General features: G+C 39.7%; 1 protein-coding gene and 1 long non-coding RNA gene across 8 annotated transcripts in view; one reads left to right on the top strand and one right to left on the bottom strand.

Annotated features, from left to right (window-relative positions):
• Positions 1–465: 465 nt before the first annotated feature.
• Positions 466–24442, top strand: LOC135580464 (uncharacterized). 3 transcript variants are annotated; one of them, XR_010475106.1, is made up of 5 exons: positions 466–4247; positions 4837–4929; positions 8623–8805; positions 17900–18073; positions 21644–24442. It is a non-coding gene; the product is annotated as an uncharacterized LOC135580464 (long non-coding RNA). The 3 variants fall into 3 exon arrangements; XR_010475105.1 differs by having other exon boundaries at positions 466–3055; positions 4139–4929; XR_010475104.1 differs by having other exon boundaries at positions 466–4929.
• The window catches only part of TAFA1 (TAFA chemokine like family member 1), a 258691-nt gene continuing 242174 nt past the window's right edge, over positions 9170–25686 (bottom strand). For 3 of the 5 annotated variants that reach the window (XR_010475103.1, XR_010475102.1, XR_010475100.1), the window contains exons 4-6: positions 17610–17734; positions 13844–15464; positions 9170–12817 (exon numbers count right to left, since the gene is read on the bottom strand). Coding sequence is in view for 1 of the 5 variants with exons in the window: in XM_065075459.1 (XP_064931531.1) it covers positions 12800–12817; positions 17610–17734 (143 nt within the window). In the remaining 4 variants the exon portion in view is untranslated. Of the gene's footprint in view, positions 12818–13828; positions 15465–17609; positions 17735–25686 lie in introns of all 5 variants that reach the window. The other 2 variants (XR_010475101.1, XM_065075459.1) reach the window with 2 other exon arrangements.

A 25686-nucleotide genomic window follows, 5' to 3' on the forward strand; every position in this document is an offset into this window, starting at 1 on the left:
GCTTGTCTTTCGTTATTAGCTCTGTTCCAGAGTAAACAGTTTGAGATGTCCTACTGATTCATATTAATCCCATTTCACATTTGGGCTGTGGTTGTAAGGTTTACCAGAGTAATTCCTGATGTACGTGGAATTAAGGGTGTTTTAAGAGTTTAGCAGAAAATGGTGGTAAAACTTCCTGCAGAGATGTAGGCTGTGCTTTCCCAGATGCCTCTTGTCCCTTTGTCATGCAAAGGCAAAAACCAAAATGTGCGTAAATGTTCTGCAAACACATGGCCTCATGTGTGACAGGAGTGACAGCAATTGGATGAGTATCGGTGCTGACTGGCACAACTGTGGTATTGCTGCCTTCCAGATGCAGCTCTGGTCTGCAGAACATCATAGTCCCACCAGCTTCTAGTGCCCTCTCCTCACTTTCTGCAAGGACCTCAGGTCTACCAACATATGAGTTGTGTCAGACAAGTTGTGCCAGAGAACACCAGCATATCAGGGAGGCAGATCAGCATTGGCATGGAGGTGGCAATAACCTCCATGCATGGTAACTTCACCTCCTGACACAGTGCAGTATGGAGGATGTCAGGCCATAGGGTAACGCTGACAAAAGTGACTCTTATCTTCCCAAGAGTTCAATCTCTCTGCAAGAAAGCAAAGGTGAAGAGGTGACACAGCAGGAGCTCTCAGGTTGTGCAGGGATTTAGCAGGCTGTGGAGATCTGGCCCTCAACTCTGTGGCCGCTGGAGCTGAAAAGGAGTGTCACACGTCTCTTTGAGGTTTTCCTTGCTGCTTACCCTGCTGAAACATTTTCTGCCTCAGGCTAAGTGGTTCATGGCTCTTGGCTCATTGCTGTTACAAGACATTTATGTTTCATGGCAGATGGTCTACTGCACAACTTGTTCCTTATTTTAACCAAGGTAGATCAGCAGGCGGTGGTCCAGTCTCAGTTAGCTCTGCGTTGGGATTTCAGTATTATCCCACATTTCTTTAAAGCAAAAGAAAGAAAAAAAAAAAGCAGGGTCTGAGGGAGAAAAGTTTTCATACAAGATTTATCAGGTTTTATAGTGTAGTTGGCACATATTTTGTGAAGGCCAAATATGATGTCACGAGCACTTTCAGAGAATCATTAAAATACAAAATAATGAGTGAACACCACAATGCTTTGTGACTGAATGCATGAAAATGCACTGACTTTAAGCTAAGCTGCATGGAATTTGACCTTGGCACAAATTATGGCTTTTCGCCACCTGGTTTGTGACCTGTGCCTTTTCAAACGATTTGTAGATTTAATTTACAATGCATTTCTATATACAGAGGAAAAGTGCTACAACTTTATCTGTCCATGGAGTCCCAGCAGTCTCAGCTTGCCAGATGTTCCTTACTCATTTAAACAGTGCATTGAGCTTTGCTGAGTATGATAATTTTGAAATGCAAAGAGTATGGGGAGACATAATGAAGAGTTAGAGTTAGCGGGTATAAGGGTAAAATGTTTCAAGAAAAAGATCTATTTGTCATTTGTCCAGCTGCATTACCGTAACTCTGGGTATTAATTGTCATGCAAACACCTACAGGTGACTCTGAGCATAAATTGTGTTTTGATTTCTTAAAGCCAGAAACTTGATCAATAGCCTTCATTTAAAAATAGGACCATGCTACAGACAAAATCTTTATTTTGACTCAAAGCCTTGTGATTACCCAATCGATTTTGCTGTAGCAGTGATTGTAACCGGCTCCATGGCGAGAAGGTTTGTCACCCGTTGCACCAACCCATACCAGGGCTGGTGGGAGTCACTGCCCTGACCACCGGCATTACCTCTGAGCACAAATCTCCCAGACTTATTGTTGGGGACAAAATTTTTCTTGCTGCAGATGAGAGAGGGTGTTAATAACAGTTTTTGCAGACATGCCTTCTGTCCTGATTTATTGCCACCTTGCCTTAAACCTTGACACCTTCCTACCTCTAGGAGTAGTAACAACTGACCTGGTTCTCCAGGGACCGACTCCTTTATGCAGCAGTCTGGTTTTTACTCTATTTGTGTTCATCTCTTGCTCCCTGTAGCAGCCCAGCCAGGGCCAGGCATCACCCTTTGAGCAGTGATATGCAATGCTACCTCCAAGAGCTCGGCAAGGGGCTCTGTTGAGTGTCATACAATAGAGCAGGAATTTGGAGAATTGTACTACCTACAGGTTGAGGAGCAATCACTGATGAGGCTCACTCGCTTTCCTCATCAGAGAGGCTGGAGGTGCTCACAGTGATGTTTTCTAAACAAGTCAAAATCTAAGAATTCACATAGTTTCATGAGTATTTTACCCTTAAGGAATATTGCATATCTTCATTAGGATTCAAATTCCTTAAAATTTAAAATACGTTCACTTCCCCTGCAATAACTTGCTGAAACAGTAAAAAATTCTCAATATTATTCAAGTTTGCAGTAAAATATTTTTCCTATTTATTTACAGGAAGGTCAATGTTTTATCCCTGAATTTTCTTGCATATAATTCTTTTGAATGAAGTGGGTTCTATGTCATCTTTAATCTTCTAAATGCATCTTATGTCCAAATTATAAATCCTAGAAAGGAGTGACCTATAATGAATTCTTAGCTGCGACTTTATGGCACAACAAATACATTTCTCTAATATGCAAACTGTTAAATGTTTTCTTATCATACTAAAAGTGTGAATTAAATTATAATATGATGAAAAAGTAGCAGTTTGCAGTAATTCCAAATGTGGCAAGTCTTCAGTAGTGCATAAAATTATTCAGTGAACTGTGGAAAACATCAGAGCAATTCTAGCCTTAAAGCTTTTCCTCCAACAACCAAAAAGTGCCAAAAACAAGCAAGCATAGCTAAGCATTTCATCTTGGAAGCAGCTTATTGAATTAATAAGACAAGTCAATTAATGTAATGCTCTGTTGCTTCAGGATAAAACATGAAAAGGAAAAATATGGAGCTGTTTACTGTAGTGAGATCAAGCAACCATGAAGTCTGTAAAGCTAAAGTTGCTCATTTCTGTAAATCCTAAGGAAATGATCAGCATGGGCGTTGTATAGACTCTTTATATGTAAGTAATCTGTGTGATGCAGATCTTCTGCTGTCCAGGCACTGGTTTTAATATCAATTACTGCTATTATAAGTCTGTTTTCTTTCTATATTGCATAAACTTGGAGCTGAATATCCAATATAATTCACACTGGATTACATTTGATGGGTTCACCTGTGTCGCAGGGCATCTTGGTGCTAACTGGTGAGGAAAGTTACGGCTGGAGTGTGCAGGGTATTTTGCATGGGCACTGTTTTATACTCAGTTTAGGCTGTGCATTGGGGAGCAGTCAGGAAAATCGAGAGCTGCAGATAGAAACTGTCTGTATTTTGGCAGAGCAGCCCGTGTTTAAATCATGGCAAGGTTCCGATAAATTGAAAGTTAAGGTTGGTAATCTTTGCTTTCAGGTCAGTTCTTCACTTTTCATTTAACTTAATTCTAGGCTTGTATGTGCTCATAAATCCTGATTGTAGGTGTCTGTGAAAAAGTGCATGAGAAGGCTGGAGTCAATTAGTGATGAACAACTGGTTTTCCTATGTAATAGACCAAATCTTCCCAGAAATCCTCATTATGCAAACTCTGGGTTTGATTTGAAATAATAATAATATCCCTGATCAAGAACTTTACCTGTTGTGATCTCCGATTTTTCAATTCTCCTAGCCAAATCACTGCCTTTGATTGCAAGGGACTAATTAGATCAGTTTAAATAGGGCTGCTGGGGGTTAATGGGGACTACAGAAAGAAATAGACTGTTGGTAGACATGAGTGACTCAATTATTCAGGCACAAGATGACTTTCATCCATCACAGCAATTTGCGGAGAACAACTCTCCCATAGCTGTTCTGGTCAAATTCTGTTGGGACCATAAGGACAACAGTAGAATCGGAAACTGAAGACAGCAACACACTGGCCAGGTCTACACTCCCTTCATGTGGTGTGGTTGGCTTTTGGGGCTCTGCAAGTGTCAAGGCATTGAATGGTATAGCTACAGGAGATGCTTCAAGGTGGATTTACTGTAGTGTCCAGGTAGACATACGGAGTATTTAAGGGAGGACTGTATGGACTAGAAATCAATGACAACTATGTGCTAAACCATTTTCAAAGTTTTTGTCCCCAGATCTTGAACAGCACTGACTGTAAGAAATGCTGTCAGCCTTATTTTCCTTCCCAGCTTTATTCCGTGGTGGAGAAAGGGGTGTATTGTGATTCCACTGTAAGTATTTTGTGGTAGGTTGCTGCTACATGCACAGTAAAGATGTTATTGTTGAGGAAAAACACTGTGGCACATGTGAGAGCTTTTGACGGCTGTCTTTAACTCCAAAGTCTCATAGGTCACATGTAACAAGCCCCAAAAGCTACAATATGAATAATTACTGGAGGGAAAAAAAAAAAAGACATTTTTAACTCAGCAGTGGGGCTCCAAGGCAACATTATGAACCAGCAAATACTGTAGGTCAAATCCGCTTATGAGGGAAACTGATGTATTTTGGCAGAAAACATGTGTTGACCCTTACTATTCAGTCCTCTGGGTTGAATTCAGTAATCTCAATCTGGAGAACCTTTCTAGGAGGCGGGTAAATCTATGCCAGTAGGTAACTTTCCCATTTTACTTGTGCCTGTACCTTTCTCCTAACCCTGCTGAGCACTGGTGAACTATTTCTAGAATCTCTGTTGACGTCAGTGAGTAAAAGATGAAGAACAGCATTAAACATTAAGGTATCTAACATTTATTTTCTTTTGTGAAATATGTGAATGCCTGGACTATCAATTTGGAGTTGTCTGTTTCTGTTTCTATTGCCCAGGGATGATGTTGACTGTAACAAGATGCTGATGGAAAAAGCATTGCAAGGTGGAAGTCGCAGGTTATATGGACTCAACCATCTCTACGGAAAATGGTAGGATTCAGCCAACCATTTTGAAATCTCCCTTCAATTCTGCTCTAATTAGAGAACTAGAAACATATTTCAGGAGCTAGAGCTGTAAAAAAATCCAAATTGTCTGACATTAAAAAGAAAGAGATGAGATATAAAAAGTGTTTTGGTTATGGGGATAGGTTGGAACACTGTTTATAATCCCACAGTGAAGCAAATGATGAGATTAGCTTTGCTGAATAAGATCAAGGAATCTTATCATCTGTCTTGTTTTGTGTGTCATGTAAAAGAATAGGCTTTTGTATGAGCAGAATATAATTTTCTCTGCCTAGGACAAAGGCAGGGTGGAGATGGGCTGAAAAGGAGATAGGCTGTACTAATATTTAGATATCAGGTGCTGAGACAGTGCAAAAGCTAGCAGAGAACATTATATTCTTATAATAATCACATCTCAGCAGAGTTGGGTAGAAAAAGCCACTGTAGGCTTGTAACAGTTTTAGGGCTTTGGGTGCCAGAATTCCCTCCTGCCCTTGCCTTTCTGAGTCTTAGCTTTCTCCTATGTCATCTCAGATGAAAGCAGTGCGAGGGCATACCAACTAGGGATACTATGGTTTTTCTATGTTTTTTCCACCTAAGTCACTGTTTGTGCTGTTTTGAGCCCAATCAGTTCTTGGAAGTGAAGGTCAGAAGTAATGAAGTCAAACGAATGAAGCATTCATCTAATCTGCCCCTTTCTTGCACTAGCAGTTGCTACTTAGCTTATATGTCTTTGAGAGTCTGATGGCCAAACAGAAGGGGAGAAAATAGCCACGTTGCTTAAGGAAAAGCATCATAGCCTGATTGTTCCTTTTGGGCAGCTTTGAACATATATGCCACCCAACTCTGCTAAAAGAACAGGTAATTGTAATGAGGTTGTATGCCTTTCTCAACACGGAAGCTTCATTTGTACTGTCGTACTGTGTTGCAAAGTCCTAAGTGCCACCATCAGTCAAATTCAAGGTAGACTTAGACCAGTGCAAGTGTGTGGATATATAAATCTGCTGATAATGGATCCAGTGCAGCCCCTTGGGTAGTAGGTGCTCAGTGCTAAATGCTAAACTTGCCATTGGCAGTGTTAAAGAAAAGTTGGAGAGTGCCTGGAGGCAGAACTGAGAGGTGGTGTTGCCTTTGTGATAGGTCTCCTTCCCTGGTTACTTTCATTACTAAGACTTAACTAGGTTTGAGGATGATCCATCAGTTATTATTCCAGAAGCAAAGCTAGTGGAAGGTTTGACTAAGGGCTTGAATTCAAGAGCCAAGCACATTTTGTCTTTTAGTATTTAGGATTAGCTGATCTTTAATATTAATTCAGTATTGAGGTTCTTCATGTTGCAGAATGCTTTGAAAGTTGAGGTTTTGTTTCACAGGTACTTTCAGGGAAGGTGGTGTTTTGTTTTTTGTTTGCTTGTTTGTTTTATTTTTGTTGGTTTTTGTTGTTGGTGTTGTCTTCTTTTCTTTTTTTTTAAGCAGAGGAAAGACACAAAAACTGTTTGCCTTCAGCTTGTAACATTTCCTGGCTGTTGCTCTGCTTTACATCAGTGTCTGTGAGATACTAGTAGGGCCTTAGGGACTTGGTGCCAGATTCATGAAAACTCCGGACCACTTTACAAGAGATAACATGTAGGCCCTACAAGTCTAGATAGCAGAATCTTTCAGAGAAAAAAAATGTAACTGAAAGAGCACTAGGAGAAAAACAGAGTCCAGAAAAAAACTGAACATGTCTGTGCTTGGAACTCCTATTGTGCATTTGACAGCAACTTGGCCTGTTCTTCACTCTCTGTTTCAAGTCCAAGAAAAGCCTGATTTAATCAATAGTGATAAATTTTCTTTTTGCAGGGGCATAAACTAGTGGCAAGCCCTCAACAGTCAGTGTGTCAAGCTCTTAGTTCTGGTCAAGGTATATGAGACTGCAGGAGAACTAAAAAAAAGGACAGGTTTAGTGAAGGTGAGGAGGTGACCATTAGCTCCGCCACTGCAAATCAAATACCAGTAGCATCTGCTCTGTACTCTGTGGTACGTCTGAGATGAACCCTGTGGCCCTGAGCTGGGAATTGCTGGTGTGGGCAGTGCAAACACAGGGAGCTGCTGGCACAGCACCTCCACTGAGGTCAGGATCTCGCCTTCCAAAGTACACAGGAAAAAAAAAAAGAAATAAAGAAAGATCACATAAATCACTGCTGTTGGGGGGAACAGATCCCTGAACTGAGTCTTGACAGCACAGCTGCTTTTTTTGTAGTCTGTGGGGCAGTAGTAGTGGTAAAGGACTAATAGAGATGGATGAAAATAATTAAGTGGTGTGGAAGAGAGGAGATGAGATGAAATGAAAATGAAATGAAATAGGAAATGAAGAGGAATGGCAGGTGGGAGAAAGAAATTGCATATTCCCATGGGCAATATTTTAGGTTATGGGTAGTTTCTTTCAAATCTAGGTGGGCTTCTAGTCCTCATTTCTAACTGAATCAAGGACAGTTGTCTGGTAGAGAAAGCAGATGAGAAATAATGGGAAGTGGGTCAGTAACATGATGCACAAATACGTGTATTGTTTCTGGGTGTAAAAATTAGACCATATTGCCGTATGGTGGCAAAACAAATCTAATCTGACAATAAATGTTTCATGAAAAAATGTCATACCCAGGCCTGTCAGGTGGGAAACACCTCTGGACATATCTGAGCTGCACTCAGAAATTAGAGGTTCTTGGCCACTTATCAAGAAACAGCACAAGTTTTATCAAGGATCTGCCAAGTATGCAGAGTTGTTTGTTTTTCTTCCCCATGACTTAGTTACTCCCCTGGCAGTGGTGCTTCTGTTTTTCAGTTGAGACAAAGTTATCTGTGCTTCTTGTTGGCTGGTTCAGGCATTTTCTGTGTCAGGGAATGTCTGCTCTCTTGGCTCAAAGTCAACTTTTACCTGAAAATCGTTCTATCAGATGGGCAACTCCATGAAACTGTGATCTCCAAAATGAGGACTGTTGACTACATCTATTTCTCAGCACATCAGGGTTAAGCACAGACACTTCTCTGCCTTTTCTCATCCCTGCTCTGATGAGAAAGGCTCAAAGCAACTTTTACCTAGGAACCATGAAACCAAACTAGGGCAGGACTGTGTCACTGTGTTTCTATGGGAACAGATGCTGGAGTAGGTCTAGTGGTGGTCTTCCATGCATCAGTGGTTTGCAGATCCCAGCTGAAGGGAGTGATTGTCCACACCTGACCGCAGGCACCCTAATTCTGCTCTCTGTGACCTGAGCTAAAAGCCAAGGTCTGCTGTCAGTGAAATTTCACTGATGTGAACTGTAGATGAACCATCTGTGATGATGACCTAAAATCCAGGAGTCCTCACTTCTATTACTGGCTTTGCTGGTGTTCTTTACCATAACCTTGGACAGGTCTCAAATCTCATTAGTCTTGGTTTCCTATCTGCGAAGAAGAGGATTCAGTTTATTTTCCTCAGAACAGTATAGTTCTATAAAATAAAAATATTTGTGAAGTGTTTTGACTGTGTGAGTATTTCAGAGAAGGAACCATAAATACATGTCAAGCCTATGATCTGAATTCAAACAGGTGAACTAGAAAAAGTGTTGACAGCCTTAAACCAGCTGCCCAGTACACACAGCTCCTTCTGTCTACCTGAAAGATTATTTATGGAATGTATTTCTATTTTTCTCTGACAAAAAATAGAATACCAAGCAAAGAAGAATGAGCCGTTTCATTGTCAGGCAAGCTTTAAACGCTGCTTACTGGGATGTGACTGAGGTACTCATGAAAGAGAACCTCATTTTAGGCCACAATATTAATCCTGCCACCGAAGAAGAAACAAAAGCTGCCACCTTCAGATGAAGTGGATGTGTTTTCCAAGCCAAGGTATGTTTATCTCTACAACTTCTCTATCATCTGTGATTATATTTGTGCCATACAGTGAAATAGAAAAGTGGCAGATGGGGAGAGTTAGGAGTACAAATAATTATTTTTAATAGGAATATATACAAGCAGTACACCATTGAAAGCATCTGCAAACTCTGTTAATTGTCGATCAATAGGCCTGATAAGAGCATCACTCATCACTAACTGTATCACCTGCAGTAATTTTTCATGGGACTTTCTCTGTGTAATGCCAGGTTTGGGTGCACGTTATGCTGTTCATAATTGTTGGCCATAGCAATGGACTTTCTCCATGGGGCTTTTTTCTTCAGCTGTAATGTGTAGCAATACTCAAAGCAGCATCAGGTCATACCACACTGAGCTTTTTATTACTGGAGATTTTTGGACAGAAGCACATAATCTAGATTTTCTGAATCAATAGGCAGATGGTAGCTACTTTTTTCTTCTTTTTTTTTTTTTTCAGTATTTTTTCCAACTTGTACATTTTAGATTTACATAACTTGGTTTCACACATTTGAGGAAGAAACACTGACATAAATCTAAGTTTATCTTTGATGCATTTACAAATATATATTTCCCTGACATGACTCTGTCTAGACTTCTGCCAGAAAGCAGGAACTGTAACTTTCTTGTCTGTTGATGTAAATACCTTTCAACACTGTGCAGAGAATGGTATGACTTTCACTTTTTCATGAGAATGTGGGACCCATTCACTCCACCACTGAAACGTACTGGGTTTGCATTGGCCAAGGTGAAAAAGCAGCTCTGACATCTTCCCACTACACACTTTATTACTGTGTATATCACTGAAATACATGATCATCGTGACTCCAGGCTGGTTGAATTTTTTTTATTATTGTTTTCAATTTGGTTCACTGAGACAATGAAGGTTAGCTGCATCCAGCTCTTAATTTGACTTCACGTTTTATTAGTCATTATTTTTGCAAAGGCCTTAATTCCCCTCTAAAACATTTTAATTAAAACAGCAATTTCTCAGTGCCGCACTTCATGAACAGATTTTGCAGCAACTTCAAAGAGACGCAGATGTTTACTGAATTTGGTGTGGTGATATTTGAGGCTGCCTACTGGCAAAGAAAAATTCATAAACATCCCTAAGAAACTTTGCTGTGGAAATGACAACATTTCCTTCTTATATTTTAGCAAGTCTAATATTTCCCAATCTCAACAGGCATAAGCATTGTTATCTACTCATAGTCTGACCCATGTCAGATACATTGCTATGGGGTATATACCTCACAATGGTGATGATACCTTGGGCTTTGCAAAGGGTATAAGAGGCCATGGGTTAATTTGCTGTGTGTGGGTCATCTTACAGAATCTCAGTAGACTGGGAACAAGGAAACCAAACTTCAATTTCTGCTCAATTTTCCATAGCTCTCCAATGTGATTTTGAGTGGCCATTTAGCTTTAGGTGCCTCAGTTCTCAATGGTAAATTGATGATAACATATCTTGGCTTTTAATCAACTTAGATCCTGACCCGGGAGATATGTCTTAGTGCACCAAGGGCTACCTAGCTCTAGAAGGTCCTGGGTTTTTTTTAAGTGCTCTTCTAGAAGAATTGAGAAAGGCTAAGGATTTATTTTGGAGAAGTCTCTCCTTGTTTGTGGCAAGTGAGTCTGGAGTTGGTCTGATGATCTCATTTTGGGACCACATCTATCTGTGGGTGATCAGGTAGTCAGTGGTGCCCTTCAAATTGAGATGGTGGGATCACAGACACATGGTCGTGGCAGACCATGTCTAAAACATAGACCAGGGTCCAGGTATCTTCTGTGGCTTAAGCAGGTGGCTGTGGCCAGCAAATACATGGCACATCCAGCTGGGCCACCAGTGAGGCTGGTTTCCATGTGGTAGCACCTACAGCTGGCAGTGAGGCTGGTGCTCCTACTTAGTATTTCTGTGCCCAGAAGAAAAACAAGTTTCTTTGTTGGACACTTTTCACTCTCATATCTTTTTGAAGGGGAAATAACAGAAGTACTTGGAAACAGCATATCCATTTCCACTGTGAGCATCAGGCAGGGACCAGCACAGAAAGCCTGCATGGAGTATGGCGTGACATGTCATGTAGCTGCTTTAATACACAGTGTAATTGCAGTGACAAATTTCTGCCTCGTGAAGCCTCAGGAACTGAAGTCGTTTCCCTGAAGGAGAAAGTTAGTAGGAGAATTTTGACCATCTCCCGGTCAGGAAGTGCAGCACTTCCTCTGTATTGGATTAAATGTTATTGGCATGGCCACAGTGGTCTGGTGAGAGACAGGTAAGCAGGCTGAAAAGAAATTGCAAATATTAAAGAAATTGCAAATATTAAAGAAATTAAGCAGGACTGAATAGAACAAGTTTTACAATTCCCTTTTCCTCTTTGATTTGGTAGCATTAGGTGCACCAAAGGGAAGAGTTATGCGTGACAGCAAGATACTTTTCCACATGAATAAACCCCCCAAAATTAATTGGACTGCTCACAAAAGTGCCTGGGAATATGAACTATGCTTGCATATTTCAGCCCTCAGATTTGATCTTTCTTCAGCAATGCAAGGGCCAGGCTGCATGGTGAACAGCATCAGCTTAGCTAGAAATGTGAATTCAAACTGCTTGCAGTGAGATCTATGTCTCTGTGGACGCATCCTTGCTGTAAAGCATCTCATCTCAGCAGAATTAACCTTAACAAGAAACAGATAAAAATTAAACCAAAATAAACTATTTCTGAAACAAAAGCAAGGCTCGGACACACTTTGCTTTCCACAAACTCTTGTGCATTTGTTGTGCCATGGAATTGCCCATATATATGCTTTCAGCTGGTGGCAAATGCTCTTAATGTGACTTAGTCTGGTCTGCATCAAGGGAAGCTTAACTTCAGATGACTCCCTTGTGTGCAGGTGTGCCTGAGCATCCAAGCTGTCCAGAGAGGCATTCGCTTAAGCTGAAATGCTTGTTCACAAATTGCAAACAGTCTCGTTAATAAAACCAAACTGTAACTAAAAGCCCTCTTACATGTTGGTCTGGAAAGAAATAGCTTTGTTGTTGTTTCAAAGAATTAGTGAGCCAACAACGCAAAGCTTTGGAGTTGGTTACTGGGTTTTTACTGTAGTCTCTATGAGCTATACAAAGCCTGAAGACATTGTATGTACAGTACATCTTTAATAAGAAGTCTACCAAACTCTGCCAAATCATCTTTTAATACATACTGTACTTCACTCAGTAGTTGTCCGTCTCTTCTTCACAGAATATCTAACAGCTCTAAAAATATTTTCTTGGAAGAGGATAGAATTATCATTGTTATATATCAATCAAGTATGGTTAATGAAGCAAAGCCGGCATGCTAGTATTGCACAAGGGGAAAAGCCTCCAACACAAAGTGGAACAACAAATGCCCTCAAAATTCTGCTGAAGGGAACAGGAAGCTCTGGATGCCACATCGGTAGGATTCATGTAGCTCTTAGGCATCCTTGTACCGCAGCAGGTTGGCTTTGCCTCTTCACTGTCACATTTCTCTCTGAAACGGGTAAGGATCTTCCAGACCATTACAAAAAAAAAAAAAGAAAGAAAAAAAAATTACAGCAGCTGCAGCCAAGTGTGGTACTATTCAATTTCTTGAAGACTGAGGCTTTTATTTCAAAATATCATATATTAATATATATATATTTCTATATATATACTTTAACTGGTATAAAGTAAATTGTAGATCCAAACTTCTATGGTTGTTTTAACTTCATAATCTTGGAAACTTTACCAAAGGAACCATTTTCTTCATTTTTATTTTCAGCTGTCAAAAACCAGGGGCACTATTTCTGCTGAATACTTTCTTTCACACAGTAAAGCCACTGTTGTTAGCTGGTAAACAGTCAAAGTGCAAATAAGAAATCCATTTGGCTTGTAAATGCTGAGATGGTTTTAAACTTTCAATACTTTGTCCTCATAAATCAGCAGGGCTTTCACTGTCTCCATGCAGACGGCGCTCTGTTAGGTCCTCGGATGGATCTGCAATAAGAGTGAGAATGAGTCAGTTTTATAAATGATGAGACAAAAGACAGTCTCAGGCTTCGTGGCACTTTGCCCTGCTCATGACATAGCTGAATTTAAATTGCAATATTCTGGGGGGTTTCTTTTCTCTTAGGACTGCAGGGGTTCAAGGATGTGCAAGAGGCAGACCCTGAGCGAGCTCCTGCCTGTGGCTTGGGAGCTCCTGGATGTGCATCCATCACCTGGGCTGGTGGTGCAGGAGATGCCAGGACAGCTTTGGGCATGGGGCCATGCTCACCCCAGCCTTCCACCCTCCCCTTCTCAGAGTGATGCTAGTAGCTTCTGCCAGACAAGGACATGCAGATGGATCTGTCTTTCAGGTTCGTTTGGACCCCCACCACCCACTGAGCTGAAGAGGGGCAGGACAGGAGTGACTAGTTGTATGGCAGACTGGCAAGTTAGACCAACTTCATCTACTCACCTTGGGTGAGATAACACCGCCTGCAACAGACTGTAAAACCATTGCTCTTTATGACTAACACCACAATTGATCTGAGTGAACGCACTAATGGCTTGAAGAGGAAACACCACCGCCCAGAGGTTTTTTTACGATGCTGAAATAAGAACGACTGACCAGAAACAAAACTAGCTCTCTGGAGGAGAGGCATTTGTTTCTTTCCTGCACTGATACACACAGATGAACGGCACAGGAGTTCAACCCTTTGCTAGATTACTAGGTCAGCAATGAAACTCAAATTGAGCAGGCTTGGGCATTAAATCAGGGCTACAAATTATTAGTTAAGCACTAGATGATATGATGAAATGCAGCAATAAGTCTTAGAGTAAGAGATATTTACTATCTTGTGCTCTGCTGCTTTGAGCTGACCTCTTAATTACAGAGACTGTTATCACAAAAATAGAGGGTTTTTTTCACTGCTCTAAAGAAAAAAACTTAATCTGAAAATCATCTGATATATTAACCTAGTTGGATAGATGGAAAAAAGAAAATAAAACTCTGGGTTCATTTACCATTTCCTTCCTTACCCCCGTTCCCATTTTCAGCTCTCCTGGTTTGCCAGACAAGTGACCCTGCTAGGTTTTCTCTCCTGGGGATGAATACCTCCCTTACTTGTTTGTACACTGTCTCAAGAATTTGTGTGTTTGGTGTAGGTGCAGGGAATAACATTAGGAACATGATGCCAAGGGGCCATGGGCACCTCGGGTGCTATTTCCTTCAGCATGAGATGAGCAGTGGCTGCTAAGAAATGTGGTGCTCAGGTCCCTTGGGACAATGCCCTGCATGTCCCTGATGGCAAAATGTGTGCTGGTACTCTGGAAACTGGGGGGGTGAGTGGGCTGTAACAGGGGTTGCAGGCTGTGATACCGGAGACTTGCTCCAAGGTGAGCTGCTCTGACAGTCCCCAAGTGCTCAAAGCTTTGATTTCCATTGTTCACAGTATCAGCAGAAAAACAGCTTGTCGAAGTATTTAGAGGGCTAATACATGAATGGCAGGTGTCATTAGTGTGGATTACACAAAAAGAGCATTTTGCGATGGAGTGCACACATGAACCAGGGCAGAAAGCCCTGGGGAAGAGCATGGCACTCCCCACAGGCCCTGCAAACTGGGGCTCAGAAAGGCCTGTGTAAACACCAATCCAAGAGCATGCGATTGACTCCCTCGCTCAGATGGGAAGTGACAAAACATGGAATACACGAGGACCCATGTTTTCATGTTTTTTAGCAGCTCTGATTCTTGCAGGCTTTTATGTGCCTTTGTGGGCTCTATCTCCAGACTGAGACCATGCACTTGCATTTTCCCTGGTGCCAGTAGCTCTGCTGAAGTGTAGTGATGTGATTTCCAGTCAGGTCCCAGTACAGCTCCAAGAGCCCTGTATTTTTCAGGAAATATTGAAACTTATGTTCTTAAAAAAGAAAAAAATGAGTGACTAGGAATTAAAAAAAAAGCATTGAAACTGCTCTGAAAATTGAATTACAAAATTATTTCTTTCCAGTGTTTGTCACCTGCTCTGACCATCAAGAGAGAACAAATTGATTTACAGAGGCTGTGAGCTTTATGTCTTTGGCTTTAACAACTTAATTGGTGAGCTATGCTAGTGGACTAAACACAGGAACAAATGCATGCAAAAGAAGGGAGGATGTGCTGGCAAAGCCTTCACTGAGAGCCAGCCATGAATTAATACACTACACTGTAAAATTTCATATATTGTGTACATGCATGTGTTCATATATGTTTATATATATATATCTATATATATATATACCTATATATATATATATATATGTCTATATATATACACACACTTGCTTATCTGATTTACTGTGGGCCTTGAAGAATATACTAATAGGTATTTTAATCCTGTGAGTCATAAATGTGAATGTTTTCCTTGACAGGACAGCAGCTGCCTAACATAAATGTATTTAGTGCAAGGAAAAGCCTTCATTAAAATGGTTTACAGCCTATGGTGACTTGCTCTAGCTTGTTGGCTAATCACCACAGATATATCTAGGATGTTGACTGATTTGTCTTGTTTCTTCTGCTTTCTTAATTTCCTTAACTACACAAATTAGACACACATGGCCCAATCTTGCAGCCTGGAATGGGATCAGTACAGATTATAGTGTAATCTCTTTCTCTGATGCCATCTGAAATGACAAAACAAAGAAAAAAATGCCTGTTTCAGGATCTGATTGCTTCTATTATTTTATATTTATGTTGCTAGACTTGATGCAGCAGTACGGATTCAAGCAAAGTTTCATGGATTATGAAGTAGAATTTTTGCTTGGAAAATGAAAGAGACAGTTGCTAAGCACATCATGTAACGTTGCCTTTGTCAATTGGGTTCTGTAATGATATTTTAAAGCAACAAAGCAAAATTCTACTGGAAGCAGCACCATAAGGTACTCCCCTCATGAGCTAATTAAAATAACTCCTGTGGGTAAATGAAGAAATATTTTTTCAGTTATGAGCACTCACTCTGTAAGTATTTAATTTAAATGAAATACAATAATGCATACTGAATAGATTGGACCATACATCTGCATATTAATGAATCTGCTAAATTTCTAGCAATCACTTCTAGATGCAGGCTATTGCCTAAAACTAGTTTATATGATGAGGGTTGAGGGAGTTAAGAGCAGGACAATTTCACAGAAAAAAGCAAATGCAGTTTCTAAATTATATAATTTGCAGACAGACTGCAAAAGTACTGAATTATTGTAATTTAATCAAAGTATAACATTCTTTTTCATGTTGCTTATTGCTTCTTTAATATCACTTTCTTCCATTTTAAATCCCTAATTCAGTGAGAAAAATGTTGGCTCACTGAAAAGGACATGTAGTAGCTTCATTTTTTTTTTGTTTTTAGTTGCACTGCGAGGCACATAGAGAAGGGCACAATCTTCCAGTGGTGTTTCAGTTGTGAGCACGGAGTGGTTTGTAGCACCAACCACACTCCAGAAAGAAATAATTCCAAGGAATCACAGTTCCCTCCATGATTTCTCCTTTGGTCTGGGAGATGGCAAAGTGGTAATATTCACCTTTTTTCAGGGGCCACTTACTGCCTTATGCAAAGAAAACCTCCTATGCTAATATGTATCCTAGTAATTTAATGTGGTGGTGAGATTAGCCATGCCAGAAGGCACCATTCAAGAAACTAGAGCTGCGGCACAAATCCTGGGGTAAGTCATATGGAGGGAAAGAAAAGAATTCTGAAGGCATGAGGATCAATTGAGGTAAAATCCCATCCTTCAAAAAAAGGCCTACAAGACATGAAAAATGACTGGAGTTAGAATTGTAGAAAAAAGAAGTCAGGAAATCATGACATTAAGCTTCATGTTCCTGTGAATTAGCAGCTCAGTATGAGTATGTAGAACTTCTTAATGAACAGGAAAAATTTTCTTGCAAATTTGCCTTTTTTTCCCCCTTTCATTTAGTAGGTTTCCAAAGTTATTTTCCACTTCACTGAAAAACAACTTTGTTCATTTATTAAAACTACTTTGACTTGACAACCACGTAATTTGCTTGGAAAAAAAATCAGTTGCGGTATGAAAATAATTTAATCAGAATTGTTGAATACAGGTATAGATGGCAGTTTTAAGAAAATGGTTGTGGAACAATTGCACAGTGCAAAAGAAACCTAGAATCTATTTTTGAAAAACACTTTTTTTCCCAAAGGCATTCTCATAGTAGAAGTTTAGCCAGCTCATTCATGCTCTTTCTCTTTACAGCCATATCTCTGCATTTTCCTAGCAATACATGGTCAAAGTTGTTACCTGAATCTTCAGCATCTAAGGCAATGTCACTAATGGGTGCGTGGGGCTAGAGCTGCTCTGATGTAAGACCTGAAATGCAGATTTGGGTCCTCAGCACCATCTCATGCTACAAAGCACCTGTATAGCTGATACAGACATGGCCTGGAACAGCGAAGGAATGGATATATGATGCAGCATATCCCTTCCATTTAATGTTCTTTCCTTTATCCACTAGAAAGGGATCAAGTGATATTCACTAGCTTTTTTTTCTCCGAGGTGACAATATCTGTAAGAAAGTGACCTGGTGATTCAGCAGCTCCAAGCTGCTGGTTATCAAGCCTGGTCTCAGATGACCAGCCTGAATCCATGCAAATTTTCCCTAAATTCAGGCCAGAAGTGTTAGTTGGCTGAGGAGGTATGCAGCGATCTGTAAGACTTTTACAGCAGATGTGATGATGGAATAGATACATGTGAGCAGTCATTGGTGACTTCCTTTCCTATTAAGGCATCCTAGGTATAGACAGAAACACGACTTACTCTGGTGGTCTTGATTTTATTGCCAGTCGCACACATCCATCCAGAATTATCAGGTAACGTCTTACATTCCTCTCCTTCTAGGCAGGGCTCCATCTCACACCACCATTTCCCAATCACTATTGAAGCTAAAAGAGAAAAGACAATGTTCACACTATGCTATAATGAAAAATCTAATTAAATAATATCTCCAGGCTCTACGGCTGCATTTAAGTGGCAGTGTCCCTTCTAAACCCTTCAGTTGAAATTTAGTTGCAAGGATTTCACATTTAATTACTTTGTTTGTATCCTAGATTCTCTGCGACGGTGCACTGCTTGCCATAGCCTCCTTATGCACGAGATCCATCTCCCCATGGCTTCAGGGAATGCTGTGGTGGCAGCAATACCGCTTAGACCAAGGGACCATCCACACTAACAGCCCGTCTCCGTGAGTGTCCAATCTGATCTTCATGGACATACAGTACAAGGCAAGTCAAAAGAGATTTTGCCCAGTATATTATCCACATCTTCCAAACTTGTGGCTCAGGGTACTTCAGAATAAAGAGTGTCTGATTTGCTTTCAATACCTGCAGCTGGCTTTTTCTTCCACAAATCTGTGCAGATTTTTTTGAAAGCATGTAGACTTTTAGGTTTCACTGTATCCCATGGCAGGGAGTGTTACAACTAGACACAGAAGGTAAGGTAACACTGAACAGCAGCAGAAGTTCAGTTTGTTGAAATGTCATTATGAATTTTATAGAAGCCATATTATCTCCAGCAGTAACTTTTTAATTTCCAAATGTTTAACATTGTAAATAGTGACAGTGTTTAGATCTTGTTGTTTGGATTTAATCGGTCCATATGTTTACAACCTTGAGTGTACCTTAATGAAGTTTCTTGTCTGGGAATTGGTATCTGTCTATAACCTTAACTGTATCTTAATGACATTTTTTGTCTGGGGGTTTTGATAAACTTTAGCTCACCTTGTGAACTGTGAGTAGTTGGTGCATGAGTGGCTCTGTCTGTGGTTTGTTTTCCCTGGCAAGAATTAATTTCATGGTTGCACTCATGAAGCCTAACTGTCAAAGCTTCTCACAGACTCCAAGAGAGATGCTTAACCTTTTCTTATCTCCCCACATAGCTGCTTCAAGCCCATAACATACCTTTGAAGCAGCAGACTACCTCGTATCACACCACTGAGCTCTGGAAAATGCCCTGTTCTCCATGCATTGATTTAAGGATATTTCAGAATTTATAATTAATGTCTTGATTTATTTTTTATCTAGTTGTAATCTGTTTATGCTTACAAAGTCCTAAGGAAACCCTCCAAAGATACATCTGCAGCTGCTACTAATGTCCATCCCCTTAACTCACAAAGATGAAGCTACAAATCCCTTTTTCTCTAATCTCTAACATATGACCAACCCATACTGAAAAATAAATGTACGGAACCCACAGGCACTCCTAGACTAAAAAGTGCATCGCTAGTCCATTCATTCAGGCAAGATGAGGCTATGATTGGCACACAAAGCAGGAGCCTGTACAAGAGAGAGACTAAACAAGTCACAAAATAGGGACCCTGGCGTTTTCAATAGTGCTTGAAGTGCAGATTTGTTTTTGGGTTAGGGGAGGTGGGCACTAGGTGACCACGTCTTCCAAGTTATGTATCATCAGCATTATTTACACAGTGTTATCTTATACCCATCATGTTATCTTTCCAGACCTCCTGTTGAATCCCCACTAAGCAGTTGACTTTGTTGGTCCAGTCCTAATTTACAAGGAACGGTTTCTGTTTTGTGCTTAGTTCTGAAAGGAAAAGTAACTTTTCATAGGACTGTTCCAATTTAGCATTTTGTTTTCCAGTCCATGAAAAATGAACCACTTGCCAACAAGATCAGCCCTCAGCCACTTTGTCTGGCAGCCTCACATAATTCCTTCTCCTTAACGCTCCCCTGATTTTCTGATCCAGCTTCTTTTGCTGCAGACCAACAAACAACACACACACACAGAGGCAGGCATGTAGGTTTGTAATACTATGAATGTGTATTTACAAATGGGAGAGTTATGTACAAACGTTTACACCCAAACTAAGCCAAAACCTGTATTATTTAGTTAAGAATTTCACAGAGACAAACAATTTAGATTGGTTAAATGAACATGAAAATATGTTATGGGCCCAGAAAGGCAGCTGTTTTTTATGTAAAACTGGTAGTAAACTGGGAAAGAAAAAAAAAAAAACCAGATAGAGTGGGACACCCTGTAAAGAAAGTCAAGTATACATTTATTAAATTTCATTTTTATTTCCTTTAAATTGCAATTAAGACTTCCCTTGGGAAGGTGAAATCTTTGTTCCTCAGATAAGCTGGCCAAACCAGCCTCTGCCACTTTTTGAGGTACATGGCTGATCTGAACGGCATATGGTCAAGATATCTGGTGGGCTACGCTGAAGTGCATCCAAGTATAGCTCATCCTAGTGAAAAATAAACCTGAATGAGAAGCAATATTTCTGGTGTAGCTAATTAACTCTAATGGGAAGCTACTGCAATTCAGGGTTCCAACTTAGTATCGCTAAAATAGGCCTTCACTTGGTGAAGTTATATGATTATACCAGCAGACTTCCTGAATAACTTTTCCAACAGGGATATCATTTTCACCCTCTGAGTTTACCTGAAACACGGGGAGAAACACCTTGAGTTTGAAAGCTTCTTTGGTCTGGAAGAAGAGTTGAGAAATTTGGAGCAAGTAAGATATGCTAAGCTTAGACTAGAATAGAATAGTTCAGTTGGAAGGGACCCCTGATGATCCTCTAGCTCTCTGTTTTGTCTTTCCTATTTCTTCTCACAGTTTATACCTAATTTTTATAATGTAATATATAATTTCTCCATATGTACAATACAAAAAACCCCTCATGTTTACAGATGCACTTGCAAGGCTGTTTAATGATTCTATTCACACATATTTTTCAGAAGGGTGTCATTAATACTGGTAACAGTGGAGAAAACAAATATCCCTCTTTGCTATGCATGAAAAGGCACGTGAGGGCTGAATCTCCTCTCTAATAATAGATTGTGCAGTAGGCAAAATGAAAAACCATATCCTGCTAAACACTGGCCTTCATGGCTATTATCAGAATACTACTAGTAGTGCTGTAACATTAAATAATCACGGAGATGGATCCTACGGTGCTAAGTACTAAACCCCACAAAACTGAATGCCCTGGCCTAGGGAGTTTGCAATGTAAAACAGAGATATGAGATGAAAACAGACTGTGAGTCAGCACGGAGAAGCAATGCTGTTCATAGCAATTAAAATGAACTAAGTACTTATTGATGTTGTTAAATACAGCCCAAGTATTTGGGTATCTACCTTGAAAAATATTCAAATGCAAAGTCAGTGCTGAACCCTAATGTCAAACGATTCATCTAATAGTTTCCAGGTTTTAGTGTGTGTATATATTTATATACAAATTTGTGGTGAAAGTGCAGTTACAACCACAAGATAGCCCACCCAAGGCTCCACCGGTCCCTACCCAGTATAGCTGGGCTGGAGACAAGGCTTCTTTTATAAAGGGGGAGACTAAGGCCATTTGTAGATGAAAAACCTCTTATTTGTCTCTAATACATAAGTGGGCAAAATCCTTTGTAAGTCTGAAGCACTACAAAGCTTGCTGTGGTCTAGTCCTCAGCACCATGGTGTGGCAGGGGCATCCAGAGCCCAGTGCAAATTATTTCCTTTGAGTCTTCTGTTTATAGGTTTTCTCTTCTATTAAGAGCCTTTTAATCTTTAGGACAGGTTGTCCTTTTTGGGCACTGCTGATCCTTTGAGGTCTACTTGATTTCAAAGTTTTACACCTCCGTCTCTGTTCAAAGATACAGGAAAAAGCTTTAAAATTAATCACAGTTTGATGTGTTTGAGATTAGGTACACCTGTATGGGGGGGTGGAGCTTCCCCAGGGAATACAATTCAGCTTCTCCACATTTAGTTTTTGTTGCTCTGAGATGTGCTGAAGCAGTCATGTGTGAGAGAGAATTATTGAAGTTAAGATGCTTCCCCCCCAGGCTGTTTGCATTGAAGATATCCCAGATCTTGAGGAACCAGAGCTTCTCGGTGACCCGAACTGCTAATTCTGGATGAGAATTACAGACTCTGTTAGTCACTGGGCATCACAGGCTGTGAGTGCTCACATCATGCTGAATTAGATGCTTGTAATGTTTTGGAGTGGTTTTCATTGTGCTCTTCTCACAGTCTGGGGAATACATGAAGTATGGAGCTTTTTCATGCAAGGCTGATTTGACTGAGACAGATACCCTGAGCCATGGGGAAAGAGAGAGGATACGATAAAAAGAAGCTTGACTACTCCTGCTTTGTTTGTGTTTTGGTTTGTTGTTGTTGTTGTTGTTCCCCAGCTCCTACTAGTGTGAATATGGGATTGCTTATATCTGAATCCTTTTCATGAAAATGCCTGTTTTAAAAGACCATTAAACTCTAAGCACAAAACTAATGGAGCTGAGGAGAAAAGCAACTTTCTTCAGAAAACTCTTGAGGTTTGTTTTTCCAGTCCAACCCACACTGCTTTTGTTTTTTAAATTTTTGTTTGCAAAGCTGTAGAAAATTTTTATCAAAATATTTAACTTTTAATGTATTTATTCTGCATGGATTAACAGACAAAGAAGCACTTGGTTGAAATGGCATTTGCTAATCATGTGTACCAACCAGAGAGTAAAACTACAGAGATCTGGTGATCAGATTGAATATAGGGAAAGAGCAAGAGACTAGCTTATGTTTGCTGGTGTTTACACAATTCAATTGCATTTTAAAATGAATTTGTTCCCAAACATAATGCCCAGAGCCTTAGGTGGCTGCAGGGAACTTCCAACTTAGACCGAATTCAGTGGGCTTCAGCCTGTAAAGTTCATAAGAACCTTTGCAGGTTGCATAAGAGCAGTGACCTCTTTTTTACTTGTTCTTGTGCACCACTTGGAGCACAAAGTTTTGATGCATGAAGATACCGGGCTGGGGATGTTTTCCCCTTGTATTTCAGTGACAAATTATTCTATTACAGGAAGATAGTAAAAATGCACTGAACACCTTCAGATATCTACACTTAAACTGAAATCAAATCAACATGAAAATAATAACCTTTCCATCATCTTCCTCTTGAATCAAGCCACATTTGGAAAAAAAAAATACACAATCCATTTGATTAAAACTTCCTTACTTGTTGAAACTCCCAAACTTGTTGAGTTTCGTATTTCTCAGTTTTCAAGTCCTTGCATTAAATGGCAGCTACTCAGTTGTTCAAAGTGGTGACTAACTGTCCTCTTACAGGTGATTAACAGGACATGGGCAGAGGGTGGTGTGAGAGAAAATGTGCACACACAGCCCAGAAACTCGCAGGCACTTGCTTGTGTCATGTTAGCTGTTCCAGTGCGTATTTTAAAGGCGAAGACTTTTTTTTTTTTCCAGAAAGAATTTTCCTTTAACTTTTCTGCATATGTATTTAGGAAATTGCTTTAACAATATGACAAACTACATATGACAATAAGTATAAAGGCATTATAGTTAACAATGTAACAATATGACAATACTCACAGTGTCATATATAATTTTAATACATGTTTATGGAAGACTCTGAAATATGAAAACAGAGCAAAGTATCATCATACATTTTTCAACAGTTTAGAGGGAACTTGCTATGTATTAAAATGTTCCAAGATTGCTTCTGTGTTTACCATTATAAAGCCACAGCAGTTATCTCTTTTTTGCCTATGATAAACTGTACTCATTTTGTTCATATAGAAATAGAATCCAAAGCAATACAGATATTAGATTGTGCTTCCTCCTGATCAGAGGTATCATGTTACTCCAAGGAATAAGAAACAGAGTTCGTTTTCAAAACCAGTATGACACTCGTTGCAGGATGGGAACATTTTTACTGTAAGTATAAAGCATTCCATTTTACTCTGGTTTCCACCAGAGGAGATTGATATAAATAAAATTTAAATAGAGAACACATTTCACAGATGCCAGAAGTGAAAAAGACTTTGTCAGCTTAATGAAAAGATACCAATTTTCTCCACTTTATTCAATAAATTGTGAGTCATTTTCTAAACGGATTAGATTAAAGGAAAGTTCAAACTCCCCATGAGAGACTCTTATTCCGATGGAGACTTTTGGCAATGGGAATAGCACAGAGGTAGGTAAAATCTTTCAGGTAATTTTGTTCGGTTTGGTTGTTTTTTTAAAAAAACCCTGATATAAACTAGAATAGGAGAATCTGTAACCCTGTGCTCACCTATTCCTTATAAAACAAAATCTCAGAGAATTGAATGAGACATGAAGTTTCTCTTACTTTATTGGGATGTCATGGGGTATGGAATGAATTACGGGGGTGGGAACACACTTTCTAGGAGGATGAGAAAACCACAGTGAAAGAACATGTCCTGTGGAGGGTTATGTATTTCATAAACAGACTGAGATACCATTTACTCTGGGAGTTGTAAAGTGGTAGTCTGATAAGTTAAAGAATACAAATCTGAAACAAAAGATTTCAGGTTGAATAATGCTGTCTAGGAGAAATACCTACAGGGAGTCCATCAAACTATCTGCTTTAATTCAATCTTACTCAATTTTAGAAGCATCAATCTAAGGCTCACACAGTATAATACTTTGCAGACATTGATAGCAGACCTCTTGTAACTCTGGGAAAACTGACATTTCTTCAATTTAAAATACAAGCACAGTGCAATCAGTCTGGCAAGTGATGTTTCATATCTCCTAATTGCTTCAGATCCAGTCTTGCTGAGTTAATTTAATATGTTTTAATTGCAGTAAACATTAAAAAGAGATAATAATATTAAGCTGTTCTTTTGTTGTTGTTTGTTTTGTTTGTTTGTTTGTTTTTTAGAACTTTCTCATCTTTGCAATATTCTCCGGGTTTATGAACAATGTTTTATTAATTCACTGGCAGAAACTGTAGAAAGAATTGAAGGTTTTTATATTTTTTTCCATCCATAATTCTTGATTTTTCATTGCAATATATTCAGCAGCCAGAATAGGATATTTTTAAGAGTGTAATATGTGTCTGAACAACCCTGTGGGCTGCACTAAACTATATCCATGAAATACGAAAGGGCAGATTAGACACAAGGAATCCATGAACAACTTCTATTTAAGATCTGCACAGACTAGCAAAAAAGGTGCTAATTCAACAGCATGAGAAGACTCACTAGTGAAAAAAAAACATTGCCATTTAACAACAGTTGGCATACTGTTAGGTAAATTGGAATAAGTGACATAAGCACGTTGTATACTTCCTTCATTGCAATATGACTAATGGAGATGGTGTTGGCTAATGGCCTGAGAACCAGAAACTCCTGAGGCTTATTTAATCCCAGCTCTGCTTCTGACTTTATTACTACATGTAAATCACCATCTTGCTGTACCAATTTTCCATCTGTAATTTTATTTACTTAAAAGGATGAGTTATTTTTGCCTTATTTCCTTGCATGTTCCCCACTATCTGTACTGACTTGTTGAGCTTCAACACTGTATCGCAACAATTTGGGACTGACCTTTTTTCTGCATTTGTACAACTAGAAGAATGATGTTTTGGACTGAGATTGTGTTTCCTAGGTATTGTGATAACAAATAATAACATCAAAATTATATGAAGTCTGTGTGCTGCTGGAGGTTTTTAAGCAAATGCTTGACTTCCAGCTGAATAGAGATGGTCTGTTAAAGAGCAGATTTCATACAAAATAGCTTAGAACTTGCAAAGGAATTTCCAGCCCTCAGTGCTGCTCAGCCTGGGAGGGTCGTATGCTGCAGCTTTTTCAATTTTCCATGTCCCTCTCTTTGCACCTTTGGAAACAAATGTTGCTTAGACACATGGCTGAAGGGCCTCCCTAGCTGAAGTAGGATCATGATTTCTCATGGGTGGCACCTTTACGGTGAGTGAACGTACATCTTCACTTCCATGAGTGCATTAGAAATGACAGTACTTGAGTCCTCTGAGTACTTACACAGTGTGTATTGCTGTTCAGAGGTAAAAATCTCTGTTTTGTTAGCTAGGTACACAGATGAAGAAATACAGATTTGA

The sequence above is a fragment of the Columba livia genome, chromosome 10 (assembly GCF_036013475.1).
Source record: "Columba livia isolate bColLiv1 breed racing homer chromosome 10, bColLiv1.pat.W.v2, whole genome shotgun sequence".
Lineage (NCBI taxonomy): Eukaryota > Metazoa > Chordata > Aves > Columbiformes > Columbidae > Columba > Columba livia.